We start from the raw sequence: 24881 nt of genomic DNA on the forward strand, positions 1-24881 counted from the left end.
GGACATTTGTTACTCTAGATTCTGTTACTGCTCTATTCCACCCTCTGTGAGTCGGAGTTTCACTCCCTGGCTTAGGCCCTCATGGTGGCAACACAGCTGCCGTGGTTCCCAGCGTACACCCTCACCTAACTAGGAGCAAAGGCACGAAGCTGGGCACCCGCCAAGGTCATGGGGGAAAAGTGCCAAACCTTCTTAGACGCCCTTCCCTTTCAGGGCAGTTGCAGGCAACAGGAATGGAAATGGCTTTAATTTGCTTGCTTCAGCCATTCTCCTGTCCTGGGCATGTTACTGTTTGAACAAAATTGGGTTCTCTCAGCACAAAAGGAGGGTGGGCTGGCAGTGTGTCTGCCAGTCTCCACCTCTGCTGAGCTCTTCAGTCCTGGAAGGACAAGACCTTTCTTAGACAAACCAACTGGTTAAGAAACCACTGCTGGAGCTTCCCTGGTGGTCTAGTGGGTAAGACTGCACTGCTAATGTGGGGGACCCAAGGTTCGATCCCACATGCTGCAACTCAAGAGTTTGCATGCCACAACTGGAAGATTCAGAGCACCACAACTAAGACCCAGCACCGCCAAGTAAATAATATTTTTCAAAAAGAAACCAAAGCTGATGAATGTGTGTGCATGCAGCAGTGTCCCAGCAGGAAGCATGCTCATGTGGGATATTTCAAAGAGTTCAGCAGAGGGGTCATTTGTAAAGAAGTGGACAGGGGAACCTCAGGGCCAGTACAGTACCCTAGGATGGTACTGGAGAAGAGCTATTCACTGCTCAGGCCAGAAGGCATAGGGAGCAAAGTGGAACCCAGAGGAGAGGGCGCTGCCCTGAGGGGAGCTGTGACTGTGGCAAGAGGGGCTCCATCTTCTGTGGGGCCACCCATTACCAAACCCTACCGGAAGCCAGCAGGCACAGGGGTCCAGGTGATGCTTCCCACCCCAGTCAGCCTCCAGGACACAGGACAGAAAGGGGACTGGGGGCAGTAAAGAGCCCCAGGCCCAGAGTTCTTCCCTAATGTGTTTCAGCAACAACTCAGGAACCAGGTATCCCAAGAGACCTGGTGTTGGGCATGGAAAACTAGACACCAGAGAACAACAAAATGGCTCCCATGACCCATTCACTGGCTCGTTCTTCAGTGCCTCTGGGCCCTGCGCTCCACAACTGACAGGTCCTGGGCAGATACTGGTCCCCCAGACCTGGGCCAGGTACACTGCGTAAAGTCCAGCAATTGAGAGATGAGACGCCTAAAATCACATTTCACCGGCTGATTGAAACTCAGATGCTTGCCTAGCCACCCCACCCTTCAAGACTTTGAAACAGAGCTTCCCTGGTGGTCCAGTGGTTAAGACTCCCGAGTTCCCACTGCACGGGAGGCAGGTTCAATCCCTGGTTGGGGAACTAAGATCCTGCATCATGATTGCTATGTGGCCAAAAAAAAAAAAAAAAAGACTTTCAAACAACCCCCATTTATCACTGTCACATGCCAGATTCTATGCAAAGCATTCCCACCTGGTGATCTACATGGATTTTCAACACAAAACAGTGGTAGGAAGACGCATCAGTCCCACTTCCAGATGGAGAAACTCAGGCTCAGTGAGACATGGCTTGGCCCAGGTTCCGTGGAGATAAAATGGCAAAGCCGCAAAAAAAAAAATAAATAAATAAAATAAAATGGCAAAGCTCTGGGCCCGCAGACTTCCAGCACTAAACTCCGTTGTTTGTGCAAATGCGTTAGCAGGACTCACTCTCCAGGAATGTGAAGAAATGAATAAATATTGCTTCTTTCACCACCAAGCCTTTTACAGATTGTTCCTCTGCCTGGAGAGCCCTCCCTGTTTATCGGAGACCTTTTCTTCCATCAGGTTTCACACCTGGAAAGTCGTCCCTGAACCCTTAGACTGAATCAGGAGCCTCTCCTGGGTCCCCTGAGCCCCCTGGCTTTTCCCCACTGAAGCTGGGTCCCTCTGCCTGTGCTCCATAGCCTTGGTCATTCTGGGTGTCTCCCCCATGAGGTTACGTCTTTTTCAGTGCTAAGGTAGGCCTGGCCTGTTGTTGGAGCTCAGGAAAATGTAGGTGAATAAGTGAAAAAAAGTTAACTGCAGGGGAATATTCAAAATCCTTAACCCCTGGCTAAGAAGCCAATGACCAGTCTAGAACAGAGCCTGGCCAGAGTGCTGGGGTTAGGGTCCTGGGAGCCTCTGGCTGTGTCACATGACCCATCCTTTAGTTCCTGAACAATAGGAGGGTGGTGTCCCAGACAATTACTAGGAGCTGGACTGGTGTGTTTGCATGTGTGTGCACACGTGCAGGTGCACATTCAGTCACTCAGTCATGTCCAACTCTTTGTGACCCCATGGACTGTAGCCTGCCAGGCTCCTCTGTCCATGGGATTCTCCAGGCAAAAATATTGGAGTGGGTTGCCATTTCCTTCTCCAGGGGACCTTCCCGACTCAGGAATTGAACCCAAGTCTCCTGTGTCTCCTGAATTGGCAGGCAGGTTCTTTACAACTAGCACAACCTGGGAAGCCCCTGGACTAATAATCAACCAAGTATTGTAATGTCCCCTACACTAGAACAGTGCTTCTGGCTGACCGTCAGCTCTTATCCTCTGAGGATCAGAAAGGTAGAGCTTCTTGACGATGATCAGCATGGACTCTCACTTTGATCTTACTAAGTAGACCCTGCTGTCCCTCCACCCTCTGGAGCAATCACAGTCACCCCCTCCCCTGATTCCTCATACAGCTGCTGTGATTTGAATAACCAAGCAGGCTGGTGGATGTCCGGTAGTGACTAATTTGCTTGGCAAACAGGCCCTCTGGTCCTGGGCCCTGCTGGTACTATGGAAAGACACTCAGCCTCACTGGGGTCTCTGTTTCCTCTCTCCACCCGCTCCCCCCCACCCAAGAGCCACCTAGGTTCCATCTTGCCCTGCTGGACCTCCTCGGAGGACTTAGGGCTTGTCTTCCCCTGGAGGCTGGAGAGGGCCCGGGGAAACCTGGCAGAGGAGAAGCAGGAGGAATGGCAGGCCCCAAGGCAGAGGTAACCAGAGCTGGCTAAGTCTGCCCCCAGAGCCTGTCAGGAAATTTGCATGGCGGGAACAAGGCTTCTCTGGGGCTTCCCCCTCCCTTCCATTCTGGGAGAGTCATCCTGAACCTGAGGTCTGACAGCAGGTGGAGGAAGCAGCCGCGTGTGTGGAGCTGTCGCCCCATTCCCAGAGGTGATGCCCCGTGCCTTTCTGGTCAGGAGTCGGCGTCCACAGCCACCCAACTGGGACCACCTGCCTGACCAGCTCCGGGGAGACACCTATATCCCAGGTGGGCCCCTCCCTGGGCCTGGAGGTGAGGGGCAGAGGAGACATAAAGCATGACCACCTGGTTTCTCTCCTCAGACTGCAGCAACCTGGGCGGGCCGCCAGCACACCAGACTTCCGGCCTTGGGGACTCTTGGGCAGCGGTGAGTCTGCTGTTTCACCCCTGCCCGCTCTCAGCCTCGAGAGACCCTGACTGCCCCTTACTCCCACAGACTCCTCCAGCCTCAGGACCTGCCCACCCACTGCCCTCTCTGCTGGGAATGCCTTTCCTTTCTGAGTAGCGGGCTCACTGTTAGGCCTCCTCCTAAGCACTGTTTTCCCAGGGCTTCTGTGCCCAGTGGGGCAGAACAGATTCAAGCCCATAAAATGGATGGTGATCTATGTCAGAGGGTTGGACAAGGTGACGGGAGCAGGATGGGGGGTGGGGGAGGAGCTTGGGGCCTCTCAGAAGAGATACTCAGCCGTGAGTACACTGGAAGAAGGAAAGCCCTAGGCGGGATGTGAATGTGCTGGAGTTTTATTTCAATTTTTACTGGAAGCCAGGACTGTTCTAGGCTATGGGTGTTTAAGAGTAAGACAAAAACTCATTCCTTCCTGAAGCTTATCATCTGGTGGGGGTTGCAGGTATAGATAATAAAATTAGAGGAAAAAATATGTTGGAAGATGGTATGTACTATGGAAAAATATAAAACAAAGGAAGGGAGATGGGGGCCGGGTGACCAGGAAAGGCTTTGTGGGATGGGATTTGCTCACACAAACTGCAGTCTCCAGCCTTACCAGACCTCCATGGTTCCCGGTTCTAGGCAATTGATTCCATCCAGGGGAGGGGAGTTGGGGTCCTAACCCTCCTGTCCCTCCCACAGACCTCCCAGGGCACTCTGACTGCCACCCCTAGTAGCCCCGGGACCCTTGGCTGCCCGCTGTGCCCCAAGGCATTCCCGTTGCAGCGCATGCTAACCCGGCACCTCAAGTGCCACAGCCCTGCTCGCCGCCACGTATGCCACTGCTGTGGCAAGGGCTTCCATGACGCCTTCGACCTCAAGCGCCACATGAGGACACACACAGGTGAGCCATGGCAGGGACTGGGAGGAGCTGCGGGCGGGAGATGGGAGGAAATGGTGGGAGGTGCAGGGGACTCAAGAGACTCCAAGCACCTGAGTTCGGTGCACAAGCGGTGCTTGTGTTTGTGGGGCAGGACTCAGGCCTCAGCGGGCTAGGAACACCACGCACCTCAGCTCCCAGCCAGTAGTTGTCAGGCAGTGCCAAGGTGGGGGCCTGCTGAGGGATATGGGGAGAAAACAGATACAGGTTACAGGATTCAGGTCCCAGATTGCAGGGTGCAAAAGGGAACATCACAGTGAGGAGGGTAGCAACACAGGTGTCTGGTCCATGTTTGCACTGGGTGGAGAGGGAGCAGATGATGAGATGCAGGCCAAGGTCTGATGAATTTGGGGCAAGAATGTGTGTGTGTGTGGATGGGATGCTCACGGAGGTTGAGTGAGGGTGGGGAGGCTCTGGTATGAGGACCATTGCCCTCCCTCTGGCCCACCTGCACAGGGATCCGGCCGTTCCGCTGTGGAGCTTGTGGAAAAGCATTTACGCAGCGCTGCTCACTTGAAGCACACCTCGCCAAGGTGCACGGGCAGCCGGCCAGCTACGCTTACCGCGAGCGCCGTGAAAAGCTGCACGTGTGCGAGGACTGCGGCTTCACCAGCTCGCAGCCCGACGCCTTCGCGCGGCACCGCGCTCTCCACCGCACTGCCTAGACTGTGTACCCGGCAACCCATGAGACGGAAATAAACAAAAGGCACTCACAGAACACAGCATTTATTACACAAGGGAGAGAGAGGGTCACTCGGTCCAACGATGGCCGCAATGAGGGGCCGTGCACACATAGTAAAGGCGCATGGCATCCTGGCAGAAAAGATACATGGTTAGGAAGGCTCTCGACCCACAGCGGGGTACAACACGCAACCTCCATTCAGAGAAGCCTCACCCCAAAAGAACAAACTATAGAGGGCTTTCCCCACTGCTAAAGGTCCATCTCAGGAAACCCGGAAGGGCAGGGTCTTCCCCAATATAGGTATCCCCACCCCCCGGGAAGGACCAGACCAAGATCACCCAGAAAGTTTTGCTCGCGCCACTCACCTCGGCCCGAGCACTGTGTGACTGGAAGAACACCGCCTCCTTGTGGCCGCACCTGAGGGAACAGTCACTCAGAGCCTGCCATACCCTACCCTCACCGCTTCTCGGTCTGGTGAGGATAAGCCAGCCACCTCCCCTCCCCAATACCAGCTGCGCACTCACTTTTGGCACGGGTGGTCTTCGGTTCGCGGCAACGTGGGGTCCTGGGACACGTCAGCGATGATCTGGGTCAGCTCGCTAAGGGAATACAGGGTGAATAATTATGCTTGGTCGGACCTCCCAAGCCAACAAACCCGTCCCCGAGCTCCGGTCCTGCCACTCACTCCACTTCGTGCGTGATTTTGTTGACGTAGATGCAGCTGTTGTCGGCTTCCTGCTGGTAATCACAGTTCCGGCACTGCGAGAGGGAGTGTGCGGCGGGAAGGGGGTCAAGGGGTGATACCCGAAGGGAGTGGAAGGAAGGGCAGGGTCTTCCCCGGAGGGCATGACTAGGAGACGGAGTCTCGGAACTGGGGTCATGGGGTGTAATCCAGGATTACCTCGAGGATGGGCAAAACAAAGTCTAGTTCATTTGGGGGATAGTCTGGAGTTTAGACCAGGAGGGGTCGGGGCGGCACCGGGAGTAGGGCGGGGCCATGTTGGGTACCAAGGGGCCGGTCTCAGAATGCGTGCGGACTCGCGCTCACCGCGTAGAGCAGAATGCGGTTCTCCTTGTCCTCCTTGGGGTAAAGCATGTTATTACTGTGAAGAGGGGAAGAGGGAAATCAGAGGTCAGTACTGGGGCCATTACTTGCTGCCCTTCCACACTGCTAGCCGGGCCTCACCATTCCTGGCAGAATCGAATACCCACGAAGCCGGGCTCGTAGGTCCCGTCGGGTTCCATAGCGACTCACTGCCGGTCCAGCTTCCGCGCTTGCTCCGCCGTGCGACAGGTCGCAGGAAGGGTCAGAACTCCTAGCTTCGCCAAACTAAGGGCGGAGCCGGGCACGTGTACTGGTGCCCGGCGGCTTTGTGCTCGCCCGTCTGCCCTGAGGTTTGATTAATTACTTGCTTCAGTCTCTTGATACCTCAGAATAATTGCTTCCAATTTCTGGGCCGTGCTTCCCTATTTCACACAATAGTGTAGTACGAGAGCCAGCAAAACGATGCGTCACGTAACGCGCGAAGAGCTTAGCATTAATGAAGACGCCCCAGCTCTTTGCAGGCTGAAGGCCAGTGCACATGCGCGAGTTTACCCTTCGCGGACTGGGCTAGCTTTTGCCAGTTCTTCCTCTCGGCTTCAGCCTTCGCCCGCCAGGCCGTTTCCCGTGCCGCTATTGGAGGAACTGTACACCATGAAAGGTCGTGCAAGGCCTCTCAGGACTGGCTGGGCCTACTCAAGCCTACCCGAGAGCCCTCTTCCTGCCGACGGCGAAGAGACGCGGCGATTGGTGGACTCTCCTGACGGGAGGGCGTGGATTGGCCAGGTCCGGGAGCAGGGGCGGGGCTGATATCCCAGAAGCGGTGGTGCCTGAGGAGCCGGTGTGAGGCGGCTGACCGGGCTGCGGGCCGCCACAGGGCGCGGCGAGATGGAGGTGACGGGGTTGTCGGCGCCCACAGTGAACGTGTTCATCAGCAGCTCTCTCAACAGCTTTCGCTCCCAAAAGCGGTACAGTCGTAGCCTCACCGTAGCTGAGTTCAAGGTGTGGCCATGGGGGCGGGGTCCGGAGAGGCGGGGCGTAGGTTTGAGGGGGCGGGACCAAGAAGAAATGGAGGGTCTTCCACAACGCAGGAAAGGGGCCAGAAATAAACCCAGGTTGCACAGGTTGGGGACGAGACCTCAGCGGGGCGGGGCCAGATAGAACTTAAGGTTCCAGAGAATGGGTGCGGGGCGAGGGAAAATCGGAGGTTGCAGGGAGTTGGGGGCAAGACCCGAACGGGGTGGGGCCAGGAATACCTGGTGGGTCCCAAATGGTAGGTCTCTTGGAGGAACTGGGAAGGGATGGTGGTTATTGATACAAAGGACGGAGCCTCAGGGCAGAGGGTGGGGCCACTGACAGTCTTCCACCTCTTCCCCGCCTCCCCCCTCTTGTATCCTCACAGTGTAAACTACAGCTTATTGTGGGCAGCCCTGCTTCTTGCATGGAATTGGATCTGTATGGACCTGACGACAAGTTCTACTGCAAGCTGGATCAGGATGATGCGCTGCTGGGCTCCTACCCTGTAGACGACGGCTGTCGCATCCATGTGAGGCCTCCCTAGCTAGGATCCCTCCCTTCCATTCATTTATTTATTCAACACATGTTTGCTGTACTTTGCGCTATGTGATAACCAAGATAGCCCCTAACCTCATGAAGTTCCCAGTCCAGCAGGGAGAGAGACGGACCCATCCCCAGACATTGGCACTCAGCGATCTGGAATGGGCTGAGAAAAGCCTAGGGGACTGGAGGCATTCAGCAGAGGTGCCTGACCCCACCCAGGGGTATATGAAGGGGATTCTTTTTTTTTTTTTTTTTGAAGGGGATTCTTGAAGGGTGGGTTGCCTGAGTTGAAATCTGAAGGATGAGGAAAGGGCCTCCTAAGGGAAGAGGAGGGAGGGACACGCCAGGTAGAGGGAACAGAGGGTCAGATGGGTCAGGGTGAGCGAAGAGGCTCATGTATCAGGAGATGCCAGAACACAGAGGACCTCTGCATGCATCAGCTCACATCGTCCTCTCTGTTCTCGGTATCTCCCACAAAAAACTCAGACGAGCCAGCATCCTGGGTGAGCTTTGCAGATGCTAGTCCCTGTGCCTGAATGGTTCTTTTTTTCTATGCCTCCATGGCTTGTTTCTTCCTTCCAGTCTTTACATAAATGTCACTGGGTGTGAGGACTTCATGGCCTTCAGTATAAAATTTAAACCTCCTCCCTTTCCCACTTTATTTTATTTTCCTTCTTCTTACTAATCACCCTGTGACATACTGTGGAGTTTTCTTCAGTACCTGGAACAGAGCCTGGCACACAGAGGATGCTCAGTGATTCATTGTTGAATGATGAATTGAATCCAGAAAATAAGACTTGGAAAATGGTATAATTAACACTATTTTGCAAAAGAGAAAACTTAGCTTCAGGATGGAATTGACTTTCCTAAGGAGGAACATGGGTAGATTATCTCTTTCATTTATTCATAACTATTCATTGAGCTTACATGATGTGCCAGGGGTATAGCCGTGAATCAAGTTTGAGAAGGTCTCTGTTTTAGCTTTGTCCAGTATGTGAGGTAGTTGTTAGCTAAACATTCACAGAAACAAATGTGAAGGGTTAGTGAGATGAGGGCCATACAGGAGGACATCACAGAGCTGGAAGATCATATACTGTGGAGCCTGACCCATCAGTAAGATCCAGGAGGACTTCCTGGAGGAGGTGCTGCCTGAGCAGAGACCTGAAGAATAGGAAGAATTAACTAAAGAAGGGAAAAGCATGCTCCAGGAGGAGGGCACAGCATGTGCACTCTGAGGGGGAGGGAGCAGAGTGGGTATGGGGCTGAAGAGTGACCTCTTATGTTGTGGAGGGAAGTGGCAGCCAGGGGAGTACTTGAGCTGGGAGGGTCCTGGTGTGAGTCAGGTGTTAACAGGTGCACTCTGACTGCCTGTGGGGAAATGACTGGAGGACAGAAAAGTAGGGAGACCAAGGAGGAGGCTGCTTCCATAGTTGGGTCCAGGACCCAGTTGAAGTGATGGGTTCTGGACCATAGTGGGAGTCGGTCAGGACTGTGTTGGGCTCCAAGAACTGTGAACTAGAACTCACAAGCCCTTGAACTGACTGGGCTGACCTAGGCAGTCTCACCCTAGGGATGCTGGATGGATCACGCAGGGCAGTGGCATCTCCAACAGGAGGGTTTTACACATGGATTCAGGTACAGGCTGGCTGCTGACTGACGTGACCACACAAGGAAAGTTTCCTAGAGGTGGAGCCTCTGGAGAATTTGTATTTTTTTTAATTGGTTAATTTATTTTAATTGGAGAATAATTACTTTACAATATTGTGATGGTTTTTGCCATACATTAGCATGAATAGGCCACAGGTATACATGTGTCCCCCTTATCCTGAATCCCCCTCCCACGTGCCTCCCCTGTATTTTTTCTAAAATTCTTTTTCTGTTTCTAAATATCACCCCTATTTCTTATAGCAGTGAACAACAGCAATCTCAAACTTACAAAAATCCCTAATGTAGAAAGTAGACATTCTTAGTGATCCTTGGCCAGAGATAAGGGCCATTTCTATTTTGCCCAGTAACTCCAGCCGAACATTTTAGGGTGTTCCTGACCTCCGTCTTTCCCCCACATCCACATCTAATCTCTCTGCAGCCCCTGTTGGTTCCACCCACAAAATCTATCCAGAGTCTAAACTCTGCTCCCCCATGCCCCCATACTAGCCCCACCTCCATCCTTCCCTTCCACACAACCCCCCACCCCACCCCACGCAGGGCCATCACATCCTCTCCCTGCCCCCATCCCAGTGCCTCTCCACCTGCCTCCCACACTCAGCTGAGGGAGCCTGTGAGCCCCTGAGTCAGATCAGAGCCCTCCTAGTGGAGCCCTTCCCTAGCTGCATCTCGTTGTGGGTAAAAGCCAAAGTCCTCAATGGTCTTTTGTGTCTCCCACTTTCCCTCTGGCTCATTCCACTCCTACCTCGCCGGCCCTGCTGTTCCTCAAAGGAGCTAAAGACATTTATACAGCTGGGGCTTTGTACCCATTGTTCCTCCTGGCCTTGTCTCAGACATCCCTTCCTATCAGAAGCCTCTTCAAGTTGTATTTGTCTGCATAGAACCTTGTCGTTGTCTGGTGTTTAATATACATCTCTGTGCGATTGTTTCCAGTTTACCTCCCAACAGAATGATCACTTCTTTTCTTTTTTTTTTTTGACCCCTCCCACCCGCCAGAATGGTCACTTCTTGAGGACAGGGATTGATCTGATTTTGCACTGTGGCCCTGGTACCCAGCACAGGCTTCTCAGGTGGTGCTAGTGGTAAAGATCCCGCCTGCCAGTGAGGAGACATGAGAGACATGGGTTCAATCCCTGGGTCAGGAAGATCCTCTGGAGAAGGGCAACCACCCTAGTGGCAACGACTCCAGTATTCTTGCTTGGAGAGGCCCATGGACAGAGGAGCCTGGCAGGCTGCAGTCCATGGGGTTGCAAAGAGTTAGACACGGCTGAAGCGACTCAGCACTAGTACCCAGCACAGGGCCCAGCAGGGCACCCTGGAGGAGCAAGTGAATGGATGTCAGGGGCAGTACAGGAAGAGATGTTCCAAGACATGGAAGCTGGGGTCAGCGTAGGAGGGTCCCAGGGTCCGGAGAGGACAGACACGCTACCCAGAGGGTGAGCTCCCTGAGCCCTCACGCTACCCTGAGCCCTGCCCTTGGGTTCCAGTGGCCTGGGGCCATCAATCATGTGGATGCTGGCGTATGGGGTAGATGGGAGGCAGATGCAGCCTCCAGGGCCTCAGATGGAGCACAGAGGGGGAGACACCTATTGTAGACACCAGCTGTCACCCCTTCGGCTGGGCCCCGGGGAGGACAGAAAGCAGGGATAAAGGTGAAGGTAGGAGAATGTCGTTTTTTGGAGGCAGGAGAGACTTAAATCTGAAGAATGTGCAGCCACACTCACCCCGCAGCATCCTAGGTCTCTGTGCCCACTGACCTCGCTTGCCTCATTCCAGGTCATTGACCACAGTGGTGCCCGCCTTGGGGAGTATGAGGACTTGTCCAAGGTGGAGAAATACGAGATCTCACAAGAAGCCTATGAACAGAGGCAAAGTACGGGATGCCCAGCGATGGATGGGGGCCTATGGGGGCTAGAGGAAGTGTGGGGGCAAGCAGAGGTGTGTGCAGGGGTACACAGGATAGACAGGGACATTGAGGGGAAGTTGGCGGTGTGTGGGGTGGGGTAAGGCTGGCGTGGGGACAGATGGGTCGTAGGAGAGCAGTCAGGGTGGACAGGCATGAGGTATGAATGGAAGCTGGGAGGTATGGGGAGTGTGGGCAAACAAACAGGGCCATGGGAAACGTTCAGGGTGTGAGGGCCTGGTCAGGGGCACAGTGTGGAGGGCCGAGTATGGTAGAATATGTGGGCCAGACAGAACAGTGTGGAGACCAGTGTGGTGACAGATCAGAGTGTGGGGGGAGGGATGAGGAAGGTTTCCGGGGTCGGATGGAGGTAAGTGAAGTTGAAGGGCCAGGGAAGATGGGGTAACGTGAAAGACTGCAGGCAAGCACCTTCTATTTATTTTCAAGATTATGGGGAAGCACGGGGGATCTGTGGAGAGGTCAGGGCTCTGGTGGGAGACCTGGGGGAGCTTGATGACAGCCCTTCAACACCCAGAACGGGAGAGTTTGTCTCTGGATGTTGGCCCTGTGGGGATGGCAGGTTATCTCCTCAGGCCAGAGGTCTCCCAGGTCTCTCATGTCTGACCCCCCGCCACCCTCTCCACCCACAGACTCAATCCGCTCCTTCCTGAAACGCAACAAGCTAGGTCGATTCAATGAAGAAGAGCGGGCCCAGCAAGAGGCCGAGAACTCCCAGCGCCTTATTGAGGAAGAGGCCCAGGCCAGCACCATCCCTGTGGGCAGCCGCTGTGAGGTGCGGGCACCTGGGCAGCCCCCTCGCAGGGGCACCGTCATGTATGTAGGTACGTGGCCCACAGAGGCCTCATGCCCTGCCCTGCGGTGGTCAGTGCTGGGGACTTAGCCTTCAAGGGGATCTCAGTCCAAGAGGGGAGATGTCTCCAGGGGTGGCTGACAGCCTAGTATGTTCACAGCAGGGAAGTGGGAAGCAGAGGCCATATGACCTGGGATGTAACAGAGAAAGCAGAGGCCAGAGGGATCAATTCTAAGGTGAAAGCCTGGGGTGCAGTGATCAGAGCTGAGATGGGGAAACAAGCAGAATTATTAGGGCTGTGATGGGGGAAGCTCAGGCTGAAGTGATCAGAGCAGAGATGAGGGAAACTGAGGGGGCTGTGTGAGCTGCGAGGAAGTACCAGACCCTTGAGAGTAACCCAGGAAGGCTTCCTGAGGGAAGGGCTATCTGAAGGAAAGGGATGAGTGAAGGTGGAAAGGGGGAAGAGGGAGCCAGGGGAGTAGCAAGCGCAAAGGCCATGAATGGGCTTGGTCTGTGAGCAGGAACAAGCTTGACTTGTTTGAGGCAGGGAAAGGAAGTCAGCATGGCCAGTGGGGAGTGACAGAGGGGAAAGGTGAGAGCTGAGACCCGGGGCATGGGCAAGGCTGGACTGTGCTAGGCCTCGGGGACAGGAGAGAGCAGTGTGGGTTGTGTTTGTTTTTATAACAGCTTTTATAACAGCTTTATTGAGCTATAATTTATATACCATATAAAATTCACTTAGAGTACCATTCAGGAATTCCTTGGCAGTCCAGCGTTTAGGACTTCTACAGGGGGCACAGGTTCACTCCCTGGTCAGAGAACTAAGATCACACAAACCAAGCAGCATGGCTAAGAGAAAATAAAAATGAAAAGAGAGTACCATTCATTATTTTTAGTGTGGTCACGGAATTGTGCAACCACACCACAGTCAGTTTTACATTTTCATCACCCCCAAAAGAAATGCTATAATCATTAGCAGCTATTCCCCATTTATGAAACCCCAGCTCCCCTAGTCCACATCGGTGACCACTAATCCATGTTCTGTCTCTATAGATTTGCCTATTCTGGAAGTTTCATATAAATGGAATCATATAATATATGGTCTTTGCGACTGGCTTCTTTTACTAGAAGCATAATTTCAAGGATCATCCATGTTGTAGCATGTAGCAGTGTTGTATTTTTTTAATATTCGTCTGTGGCGGGGCTTAGTGGGAAGACCCCCCATGAAGATCCCATGATGTGGGATCTAGTTCCCTGACCAGGAATCGAACCTGGGCCCACTGCATTGGGTGTGTGAAGACTTAGCCTCTGGACCACCAGAGAAGTTCCAGCATTATGGTTTTGATTTGCATTTCTGCATGGCTAATGCTATTGAGCCTCTTCAGGTACTTAATGCTTTGTGTATGTCTTCTTTAGAGAGACTGATTATTCGGCTCTTTTGCCCATTTTTTAGTTGGGTTGTTTGTCGTTTTGGTTTTTGAGTGGTATGTTAGGGCTACCATATCAAAGTACCACACACCCTGGGTGGCTTAAACAACAGAAATTTGTTTCTCACAGTTCTGGAAGCGGGAGCCTTAGATTAACGCCTTGGCAGATTTGATTTCTTCTTAGGCCTCTCTCTGGCTTATAGACGGCCCCCTCCTCTCTTTGTCCTCACATGCTCTTTCCTCTGTGTGTAGGCACATCCCTGGAGTCTTTATCCAGGTAATCTTTATGAGGATGTCAGTCAGCCTGGATTAGATCCCACCCTAATGGCTTCCTTTTAACTTAATTATCTCTTTAAAGGCCCTGTCTCCAACACAGTCACATTCTGAACTACAAGGGATTAGGGCTTCAACATTTAAACTTGGTGGAACACAAAGCCCATAACAAGTTGTTCTTTGTATATGTTAGGTACAGTTCCCTTATCAGATATGATTTACAAATATATATCTCCCATTCTGTAGGTTGGTTGTTTTTTTTATATTTGTTTATTTGGCTGCATGAGGTCTTAGTTGTGGCATGCAGGGTCTTTCACTGTGCACGAACTCTCTGGTGGTGTGCACAGGCTTCTGCAGTTGCAGCGTGCAGGCTCGGTTGCTCTGCAGCATGTGGGATCTAAGTCCTCTGACCGGGGATTAAAGCCGTGTCTCTGCATTGCAAGGTGGATTCTTAACCACTGGGCCACGAGGGAAGTCCCTTTTTACTTTCTTGATAGTGGCTTTTGAAGCACAAACATTTTTAATTTTATAAACTCCAATTTTTTTTATTTTTATTTTTGGCTTCTGTATGGGGTATTATATCTAAGAAACCAGTGCCTTAGACAGGCCACAGAGAGTTACTTCTGTATTTTCCTCTAAGGGTTTCTAGTGTTATAACTTACATTAGGTCTTTGACCCATTTTGAATTAATTTTTTGTTTATGATGTAAGGTGGGAGTCTAATTTCATTCTCTTACATGTGGATATATAGTCGTCCCAATATGATTTGACGGAAAGTCTATTCCTTCCTCCTGAAACTGTCTTGGCTCTCTTGTCAGAAATCATTTGGCCATAAACATTGTGGATTTTATGCTGAGTGGGATAGGCAGCCTTTGAGGAATTTGGGGCAAGGTCAGGATAATCCCATGGACAGAGTAGCCTGGCGGGCTACAGTTCATAGGGTTGCAAAGAGTTGGACACAACTGAGGGACTGAGAACCCCAGTGGTGCTGCTTCCCTTTGATTTTTACAAAGCCCCCTATGACTGGGGCTGTTGAGTGAACAAGGGGTCAGAGGTAGGAACAGGGAGACTACCATATTAGAGTGGGCTGGAGATGGTGGTTGTCCTAGGTGGTAGCAAGGAGTAGTTTTTGCCTGGACAGGCTTTACAGTCAGTGGGCAGGCACAAATCTGGGGTGAGCTGCGAAGGGAGGCTTCACAGGGATTTCTCCCCTGGGCAGGACTGACAGATTTCAAACCTGGCCACTGGATCGGCGTCCGCTATGATGAACCACTAGGGAAAAACGATGGCAGGTAAAGATCCTCACTCTAGTGTCTGTGTGTGTGCACAGGCACACACACGTGTGCGTTTATGTGTAAGTGCATGCGGGTACTACTGGGGGAGCCCACCCACACTAGCATCTGGAGTGGGAGCCCTCTGACACTGCCTCCCTCATGATGTCCTGCAGCGTGAATGGGAAGCGCTACTTTGAATGCCAGGCCAAGTACGGCGCCTTCGTCAAGCCATCAGTCGTGACAGTGGGGGACTTCCCTGAAGAGGACTACGGTTTGGATGAGATGTGATGGCCAAGGAAGGGCAGCCGCCTGCTCCAGCTAGCTCGCCTACTCATTGCCCTTCCCTGTGTGTGCCCATGGCCCTCTCCCTGTGAGCCTGTTTTTATTTTATTGACTACCCTCGCCATTGACTTTTGAGACACATGTATTAAATTTGCTGGAAACCTAGGAAGTGTTTGGAAGACTCAGTGATTATAGGAGGAGCTGTAGACAGCTGGATGGGTGAGGGTGAAACAGGATGCTGGGCAAAATCCAAGTTGGGCATGGTGAGGCTTTAGGTATGTGACGAGTGCATGCAGCCCATGCATTCTAGGAAGCCTGATCCACCCTGTTTCTGCTACATGTGCAGTAATCCCTCATTAGCTCCTTGAAGGGATTCCTGACTATAATATTTGACTATAATATATATAATGTTATATATATATAATATTTGACTATAATAATTGTTGCGGTTAATTATAACTTCTGGAGAAGAAGTTGGCAGTGGTAGGAGCAACCACAGTAAGCAGAATGAGGTTGAAATGCTTAGGGGCTGAAGGGGTCCTGGGGGAAGGTGCTCACATGTACCTCCAACCTGATAGATACATTCTCCAATGCCTACTGTAATGTACACAGGCTCACTCAGATACTCAGAACACTCACACATCTGGACTGACTTCGGGAGGCACACACAGAAGACAGACACTACAGATCATAGGTAGAGAAATAGAGTCAGTACACAAAGATTCTCTCCTCCACATAGGAGAGTGACGCACACAGGATACACTCAAGAGATTGACATCAAACACCTGTGTGGGGTAGATGTACACCTACACACACGCGCGCACACATGCAAATCAATGAAGCTGTCAATCTATGAAACAAAACTGGCTATTTTTTATTTTTATTTGTTTGTTTTGGCTGCACTGGGTCTTAGTTGCAGCTCCCAGGATCTTCATTGCAGTATGCAGACTCTTAGCTGCAGCATGCAGGTCTAGTTCCCTGACCATGGGCCCCCTGCATTCAAATCGAGGAGTCTTACCCACTGAACCACTAGGGAAGTCCCCTAACTGGTTTCTTTAGAAAAGGACCCCACGGCTTAGGTCCCTCCTACATGAGGGAGTTGTCAGAACAAGGAGCATTGGGAGGTGTCCCCAAATTCTCAAACAAAAACTACCAAAGTTCAGCCAGAGTTCAGCAGAATTAGCTAGTGGGTTGGCATTTGAAGACCCAAGGCTCACTTTAAAATCAGGCCCACTATGCACCTCCATGTGATGAGGCTAAAGAACAGGGACAGGAAGATCACGTGCTTTTGCTTTCCTGGACACACTGATCGCCCAAAATCACCTTTGAGCTCCAAGCACAGGTCACAGCATCAGCGAATATGAGGATCTGTCCAACTGCAGTGGAAGATCTCAGCACAAACTTCCAGGGTGTGCTTTATTGGCTTTCAGCTGTCAGCATGGAAGAAGCTGTCCCCATCAGAGGACAATGGAAGGGATCATGCTGGTGATTTCTAAATAGGAAACATTTGCTATGGGCTTCCCTGGTGACTCAGATGGTAAAGAAGCTGCCTGCAATGCAGGAGACCTGAGCTTAATCCCTGGGTTGGGAAGGTCCCCTGGAGAAGGGAGTGGCAACCTACTCCAGCATTCTTGCCTGGAGAATTCCATGGAGAGAGGAGCCTGGTGGGCTACAGTCCACGGGGTCGCAAAGAGTTGGACATGACTGTGCGACCAACACATCTGTGTGAAAGTCAACCACAGTTAGGGATTGGGGAGATATATTTTACAGAATAAGTGCTTAAGCTTTAAGGGGGGCCAGAAAGGAAGGGGGACAGTGGTCAATGTGTTAAGGCAATACCAGCTGCCATAACCAATATCCCCCTACACGCAGTCCAGTGCAGAGGTTCTGGTTAATTGGCAGCAGTCTCCATGATTCACACACCCAGACTCCATATTGGGGCTCCATCATTTTCTTGTGTTTGGAATTACCAGCTTCCAGGCGGCAAATAGGGGAGGTTTCATCCTTTTCTTTAAAAATCTACATGTTCCGTTTCTGCTTCTATCGGTGAGAACTTGTCAGTCATGCAGCCACTCTGATGCAGAGTGGGCTTTGGAACATGCTCCTGGGCTGAGCAGCTCCCTCCCAGCCTCTAACTATGAAAACCGACTGTGAATGTTGGTCCAGCAATGACCACCCTTTACAGGGTTACTAGATCCACAATCTCAGGGGAAGCAGCAGGAAAGGGCTGTGGGATCCACCAGACCCATTAAATCTGCAACTGCTCATGCCTGACCTGTACCATCCACCACCCTCCCCTTAATCCTCAGATAAAGGCAGGTGGAAGACAGTGGATGTCCAGCACTCTTTCTGCACAATTTTGGAGCCCTCCCCACCCCCATGGTGTCAGGCTTGATGCTGGTTACAGGCTCATGAACACCATACAGGCCTGCGAGTTGAAGGCAGACAAACATATAATTACCAAGTATTTCTCTTTATTTTTTTGACTGATATTTCGTATGAAAAATTTTACTGACCTTAGGGGAAGGGAGAATAAAATCACTAAATCTGCCAGGTGGTGCTGGTATGAGGGAAGGGGTGAGATGGAGGATATTTGAATAGCAGCCACATGAACAAAAGAGGACTAGTTTTGTGGGCCTGAAGTAATCCTTTCGGTGATTCATGCTGACCAGAAACTTGTCCCAGTACTAAACACAAAGTTAGGGTGAATGTAACCTTTTTCCTGGTTCCTAGAACTGTTATAAATCACTAACTCAACATGCTAATGGCTCACTTGAATTCATTCGTGTACCAGTTACAAACTTGGGATAATTCAATAGGTTAAGAGGTAGTGTAACTTAATGAGAAAAAGCCAAACAGCCTAGGTTCAAACCCCAGCTCTGTCCCTCACCAGCTGGGGTACTGAACAAGTCCTTCTCCCTGGGTTTCAGCCTCATTTCTATTAATTGGGGCCAATAATAGTACCCACCCCAAACGACTTTATGAGCATTAAATGATCTAATACATCTAAAGCACTTGAATTCAGAGCCAGGCACGCAGGTAAGTGCTGTTTATAAGCCATCGGAATAAAAATGCCTGTATACGGTCAACAGTTCCAATGCTGGCTTCATTTAATCATCATAGCGGGTCCTGGCTCCAGTTTCTTCGTTTTCCTCTTCCCATGCCATCTCTTCTGGGCCAAGTCTGGGGCCACTCTCTCCTAAAGGGTTTTCCAGGCTGGCACCGGTCTCCCCAAAGTCCCTGAAGCCTCAGCACCCCTAGCCTCTGCACGGTCCCAGATGCGGGCAATGACCTCTCAGTCGCCGCGTGGGGGCAGCAACGCACGGCTCTGCGCACCGTGCGCGCGGAGCACTGTGGCAGGCTTAGGCTCGCTTTCGCGGGGCGGTGTCTCGCAGTTGGCCACACGAACTGAGTTTCCCAGAAAACCAAGCGACACCCTCGGTCTAACCTTGTGCGAGTCTGGAAGCGAAGGTCTTGCTCCCTTCCTGCGGCGCGGGGAATTCTGGGGTGAAAGGATTTGGCTCCCTAGTGGAGGACTGGGCAGCGCAGACGCCGGAGGCCTATCGAACCCGCCGCGGTTTAATCAGAGACTAAGAACCAATGTCCTGGCGGGGGCGCCAGAGCTGACTTTCTGGCTGCACTAAAAGAAAGAGGTGACCTCTTCGTGGCCGGCGTGTTCTTGCCTGCCGCTCGCGTTCTTGCATTTCAGGCGGTCACTTTCCAGGCTCCTGATTAGCTCTCAAGCTGGGTCAAGGCTCACCCATCTTAAAAGAAAAAACCATGTTTTCCCCCCTTTACTTGTCACCCAGCTTCAGTGAAAAAGCTGAAAGTGAAAAGTGAAAGTCGCACAGTCATGTCTGACTCTTTGCGATCCTATGGACTGTAACTTGCCCGGCTCCTCTGTCCATAGGATTCTCCAGGCCAGAATACTGGAATGGGTTGCCATTTCCTTCTCCAGGGGATCCTCCCGACCCAGGGATCGAACCCAGGTCTCCTTCATAGCTAGCAGATTCTTTGCCAACTGAGCCAATAATTGTCCATATATGGCCAATCATGTTCAGTTTTTCTGGCTTCCTCCTATTTCTCCCATCATTATTTTAAAGCACATCTCAGGCAACATATCCTCTCATCCAGATGTATATCTGCATTCTAAATGTATCTCTAAAAGTTATGAGGTCTTCACACCAAACAAAATTGCAGTAATTCTTTAGTATGACTTAATATACAGTCAGCGTTATTATATATGAAACAAAGCCCCCATTTGTTTCATAAATGACTTTTTACTGTTGGCTTGTTCAAATCAGAATCCAAATAGGGTTTAGGCATTGCATTTGGCTGTTAATGCTCTAAATCTTCTACTCTACAACAGTTTCCCTGTGTGATTTGCCACAGTCTGATTTGGCTGGTTGTACCTGCTGCTGTCCTCTATCCCTGCGTGTTCTACAAACTGGTAGATTCAAAAACTAGGTCAGCTTCAGCTTCAGTTTTGCAATAAATATACTTTCTAGGTGGTGGTGTTTTTTCCTCAGGAGGCACATGTTACCAGGTTGTCTTTGTGGTACTAAGATCCAAGGTTGGATTCTTGTGTTGTCAGCCTGATCTATCCATTATAAAACCACAACCAAGCTTCAGGAAAGAGATGTCTAGGTGGTCCTTCCTGCAACCCTCTCCCAACTCCACAAGAACTAAACTTTTTATTGCTGAAGCCCTTCCTTGTTGATAAACTCAGGAGGCGACTCTTCACCTCAACTCACTGATACGGCAGTGACAGCCGACATTTAGACCAGTGGTTCTCAAACTTGTGTCTCAGGACTTTACATTCTTTTTTTTTTTTTTTTAAATATTTATTTATTTACTTGGCTGTGTTGGCATCTTTGATGTGGGATCGGTAGTAGTGGTGCTCGGGCTTAGTTGCCCCAGAGCATGTGGGATCTCAGCTCCCCGAACAGGGATCGAACTTGAGTCCCCTGCATTGCAAGGCAGATTCTTTTTTTTTTTTTTTTGCTTTTTATTTATTTTTTTTTTATTTATGTTTTTAATTTTTTTTATTAGTTGGAGGCTAATTACTTCACAACATTTCAGCAAGGCAGATTCTTAACCACTGGACCACCAGGGAAGTCCCAGGACTTTACATTCTTAAAAATTGTTGAGAACCTCAGGCAGGTTTTGTTTAGGTGGCTTATATCTAGATATTTACCACTTTTGGAGATTAAAATTTTTAAGCTTTCATTTAAAAAATAATAATCCAGGGGCTTCCCTGGTGGTCCAGTGGCTAAGACTCCATGCTCTCAATGCAGAGGGCCCAGGTTCGATCCCTGGTCAGAGAACTAGTTCCCAACATGCTTCGACAAAGAGAGAAGGTCCCACTTGCGGCAACTAAGATGTGGCACAGTCAAATAAGTAAATAATTAAAACAAACAAAATAAACATGTTACTGTTATTAACATTTTTATTAAAAAAATAACTTGAAAAAAACTAGCAAGAAGAGTGACATGTTCTTACATTTTGAAAATCTTTTTAGGGAATTCCCTGATTGTCCGGTGGTTAGGCCTCCGAGCTTTCACAGCAAAGGGCCCAGGTTAGGGAGCTAAGATTCAGCAAGGCGACCATGTTAGGCTTAAGAGAAGATAGCTGGGTTCTCACATCTGTTTCTGCATATGAACTACTGAATATTGTCATATCACCTCTGAAATCCCCCTCTGTTCACTTATGAAAGAATGAGTGGAAAAGGAAAAACTCTTAGTAGTATTATGAAAATAGTTTTAACTTCAAAGACTCCCTGAAAAGATCTCAAGGATGCCCGGGTGTCCCCAGCATTTGAAATACCCAAACATTCCCTGTGACAATCCTGGTCTCTGGCTTCTGCCACACTGGGATATCTAACAATACAGAGTCCATGTCTCTACTAGGCCCAGTGGGTTGGATCTGCGGTACCTGCCAGGACCTAACTGGGATGCAGAAACCACTCCTATATGAAAACTGAGGGACATGAACACATGGAGATGGTTACACAGTGGATGGAGGAGCTGAGGGGCCAAACAGGAGCCAGTAAACCAAATGGAAATTAGTGCAGCAGGAAGCTGCTAAAGTTCCTAGCTCTCTCTGGTCTATTGCCCACATTTCCTGTTGGCAAAAGCCCAGGAGCATCTCTGAAGAGGAGACTGGGGAACTACTGTGGCCTAGAGCAGCAAGGGGAGGGCAAGGACCAGATGGGGCAATACCGCCCAGAGCAGCACAGCCTGGGTTCTCCTCAGCACCAGGAATCCCATCATGACCTGTTGTTCTACACCAGGCTCTGCTCACTGATTCACGTGATGTGTCTGACTACTTTAAGATTAGAATTAGAGGTTAAATTTGTAATCCCTGTTGTGATTTTAAAATATGTCTACAACACACTTGAAACTAACATAATGTTGTATATCAACTGTATTTCAGTTAAAAAAAGAGAAAAAGTGAAGTGTTAGTCGTTCAGTTGTGTCTGACTCTTTGCGACCCCATGGACTGTAGTCCACCAGCCTCCTCTGTCCATGGAATTCTCCAGGCAAGAATACTGGAAAGGGTTGCCATCCCCCCACTCCAGGGGATCTTCCTGACCCAGGGATCAAACCCCAGGTCTCTGGGGCTTGGAGTATGTATTTTTTATTTAAAAAAAGAAAACATAAATAACAGATAAATAAATATGTAATAGATTAAATGTCCACAAGTTTTTTGACACATTTCTCAAGAGCTTTCCCATTGGGACTTCCCTGGTGGTCCAGTGGTTAAGAATCCACCTCGAACAGTGTATGTCTTTGTGTATTGGTCTAAACCCACAGAATGCATAACACTAAACGTGACCCTAATGTAAACTATGGACTTTGACAATGATGTGTCATTGTAGATTCATCAGTAAATGCACCTCTCTTGTGGGGGATGTTAATAAAGGGGAAAGCTATGCTGGCAGGCAGTGTGAGAATCTCTGTGCCTTCCACTCAATTTTGCCATGAATCTAATAAAACTCTAAAAGATAAAAAAAAAAAAAAGAATCCGCCTTGTCGTGCAGGTGAGTGGAGTTCAGTCCCTGACTGGGAAGTAGGATTCCGCACACCACAGAACAAGTAGGTGCCGAAACTTCTGAACCAGGCACCACAACCTGTGTCTGCACACTGCAACACAAAATGCTCCATGAAGCAACTAGGATCCAAGGCAGCCAAATAAATAAATAATTTTTTTTAATTCAGTAGTTTGTTAAAAAAAAAAAACAAAAGACCCTCCCGTTGAGTGAGGGCTGGATGTAGTACATCCCTTCCAAGGAACAGAAGAACATAACAGAAGAAATTGTGTGGGACTGCTGAGATCAATTCACAAAAGGCTTTGTATTTTCATCCTGCTCTCTCTCTGGGTTCACTGGCTCCAAGAGAACCCAGCTTTTCATATGTGAGAAACTGTGGTTGAGAAACAGTCCTGCAAGGACTCAGCCAGCAAGAACTGACGGGCCTCCTGCTAACAGCCTTGTGCATAGGCCCGGAGTAGGCCAGTATGAGTAAAAACTCCTGAGTTCCTGACCCATAGACAATGTGAGATAATTAACATTGCTTTAGGCTATTAAATCTTGGTTTTTAAATTGTTAACAGCAGTAGTTCATGTAACTGTATTCCAGTTATCTGTAACTGCATTAAATTTTATCTAAACCTCAGCAAGTTAAAACAGCCACTTTATTTTTCCCATTCTGTTTTTGTAGATCAGGGATTTGGGATGAGCTTGACTTGAGATCTCTCCTATGTTTGAATCAGAAGTTGGCTGGGGCTACAGTCATCTCAAGGTTTGAGCAGGCTGGATGTCCAAAGTGACTCAGCAGCTTGGCAATGACACTAGCTGTTGGCTGGGAGCTGAGTGGGGACTATAACTAAAGCACCTCAGATGTTCTTTCCACAACGGCTGTCCCAGTGTAGTTGGATGTTTTACATGAGAGCTGGCTTTCTCCAAAGGAAGTGTTGTAGGAGAACCAAGGAAAAACTGCATGGCCTTTTCTGACTCAGCCTCAGAAGTCACTTCTGCCACTGTCTATTGAAGAAAGTGATTACAAATCCACCCACATTCAAGAGAAGGCCACATAGATCTGAATTCTTCTTTTTTAAAATTATTTATTTTGTTGTGCCGGATCTTAGTTGCAGCACCCAGGATCTTTGAGCTTCGTTATGGCATGAGGCATCTTTAGTTGCAGTACACAGAGGGATCTAGTTCCCTAACCAGGGATAGAAATGAGGCCCCCTCCATTGGGAGCAGGGAGTCGCAGCCTCTGGCGCACCAGGGAAGCCCCTGTAATAAGTATTTTTCTCTTTCTCCATATATCCTATTGGTTCTATTTCTTTGAAAACCCTGACTAATACACTGGCAAGGTGAAAGGACAGTAAACTGTATTAGTCATCATGGAACAATTTGGCATCAACTACATTTGGGTTCATACTTGACTCTGCCATCCCCTCAGGCAAATGACTCCACCTCTCTGAACCTCCACTTCTTTTCATGTTAGTTCCGTTCTAAGAGGGTTGTGAGAGGCCTGGCAAGACATGTCTATAAAAATGCTGTTACTTCAGCCTGGTCCCATCAAACCCTCAGGAGGCATGAGCTAGGGTAGTTATGACTATTTTGAGTTTATTAATTGGTGGTGGCATTGTAACATTAACATCACTGAGGTAGCAAATTGTGAGGATTAAGAGCACAAGCCACAGGTCTTCCCTAGCTGTCCAGTGGTTAAGACTCCATGCTCCCACTTCAGGGGATGCAGGTTCAATTCCTGATCAGGGAACTAAAATCCCACATGCCAGGCAGCATGACAAAAAAAAAAAAAAAAAGCATAAGCTACAAAGTCAGTCTTCCTGGGTTTGAATCTTGACTCTGGTGCTTCTTAGCTGTATGATGTTGGACAAGTAATCCCATCTCTCTGGTTAACTCATGGCATCATAATTCAGAATAGGCTAGGTTATGTGGCGGTGACAATGAGTTCTGGCCCTCAGTGGACTAACACTTCAAAATTGGTTTCTTGTTCACAGAAATTGGCAGATGTGCTCCTTGCCATGGCTTAGGCATCCAGCTAGCCTCCTTTCTGTGGCACCTCAGTGCTTGCATAGCTTTCAGAGTTGCCTAGGCAACCTGAGAGCATCAGAAGATTAGAGCTTTGAGCATCCCGCACTGGCTTTTAAATGCTACTACTGGGAAGTCAACTAGATCCCCGATTCCCCAACTAAAAGATGCCTGGAGCCTTAATTAAGACCCAGCACAACCAAACAAACAAAAATATTTTTTTTAAAGGACCAACCTAGGGTATTTGGTCTCAGTCACTGGAATGATAGAGATGCCATTAAACTAGTTGGGGAAGGTAAGGAGGAAGGTAAAGATGTCCCAAGCTCAGCACATCTCTAAGACCCCTGTGAAGACAGTGAGTAGGATACAGAATGGAGGAGCCTAAAGATAGAAATATCTGGGCTGAAGATAGAAACCTGGGCATAAGCTGATAGCCTAGAGATGGAATTTATTTATTTTGCTATGCTGTGTGACTTGCAAGATCCTAGTTCCATA

At 49.8% G+C, this 24881-nt stretch overlaps 3 protein-coding genes across 3 annotated transcripts; 2 read left to right on the plus strand and 1 right to left on the minus strand.

Annotated features, from left to right (window-relative positions):
* Positions 1 to 2906: 2906 nt before the first annotated feature.
* On the plus strand, positions 2907 to 5070 carry OVOL3 (ovo like zinc finger 3). The gene is made up of 5 exons (XM_043893954.1): positions 2907 to 3033; positions 3162 to 3308; positions 3383 to 3447; positions 4168 to 4369; positions 4862 to 5070. The coding sequence occupies exons 2-5, from the start codon at positions 3215 to 3217 to the stop codon at positions 5068 to 5070; spliced, it is 570 nt and encodes a 189-aa protein (XP_043749889.1). The 5' UTR covers positions 2907 to 3033; positions 3162 to 3214.
* A 45-nt stretch (positions 5071 to 5115) lies between these two features.
* POLR2I (RNA polymerase II subunit I) lies at positions 5116 to 6762 on the minus strand. Its single transcript, XM_043894111.1, has 6 exons — positions 6274 to 6762; positions 6136 to 6190; positions 5773 to 5846; positions 5612 to 5686; positions 5453 to 5504; positions 5116 to 5218 (listed from the first exon to the last, which is right to left on the minus strand). The coding sequence occupies exons 1-6, from the start codon at positions 6330 to 6332 to the stop codon at positions 5156 to 5158; spliced, it is 378 nt and encodes a 125-aa protein (XP_043750046.1). The 5' UTR covers positions 6333 to 6762; the 3' UTR covers positions 5116 to 5155.
* A 169-nt stretch (positions 6763 to 6931) lies between these two features.
* On the plus strand, positions 6932 to 15488 carry TBCB (tubulin folding cofactor B). Its single transcript, XM_043893858.1, has 6 exons — positions 6932 to 7131; positions 7532 to 7675; positions 11131 to 11227; positions 11908 to 12099; positions 14987 to 15059; positions 15215 to 15488. Exons 1-6 carry the CDS (start codon positions 7018 to 7020, stop codon positions 15327 to 15329), a joined length of 735 nt encoding a protein of 244 aa, XP_043749793.1. The 5' UTR covers positions 6932 to 7017; the 3' UTR covers positions 15330 to 15488.
* The last annotated feature ends 9393 nt before the right edge of the window (positions 15489 to 24881 follow it).

Source organism: Cervus elaphus, chromosome 4, assembly GCF_910594005.1.
Source record: "Cervus elaphus chromosome 4, mCerEla1.1, whole genome shotgun sequence".
NCBI classification, from domain to species: domain Eukaryota; kingdom Metazoa; phylum Chordata; class Mammalia; order Artiodactyla; family Cervidae; genus Cervus; species Cervus elaphus.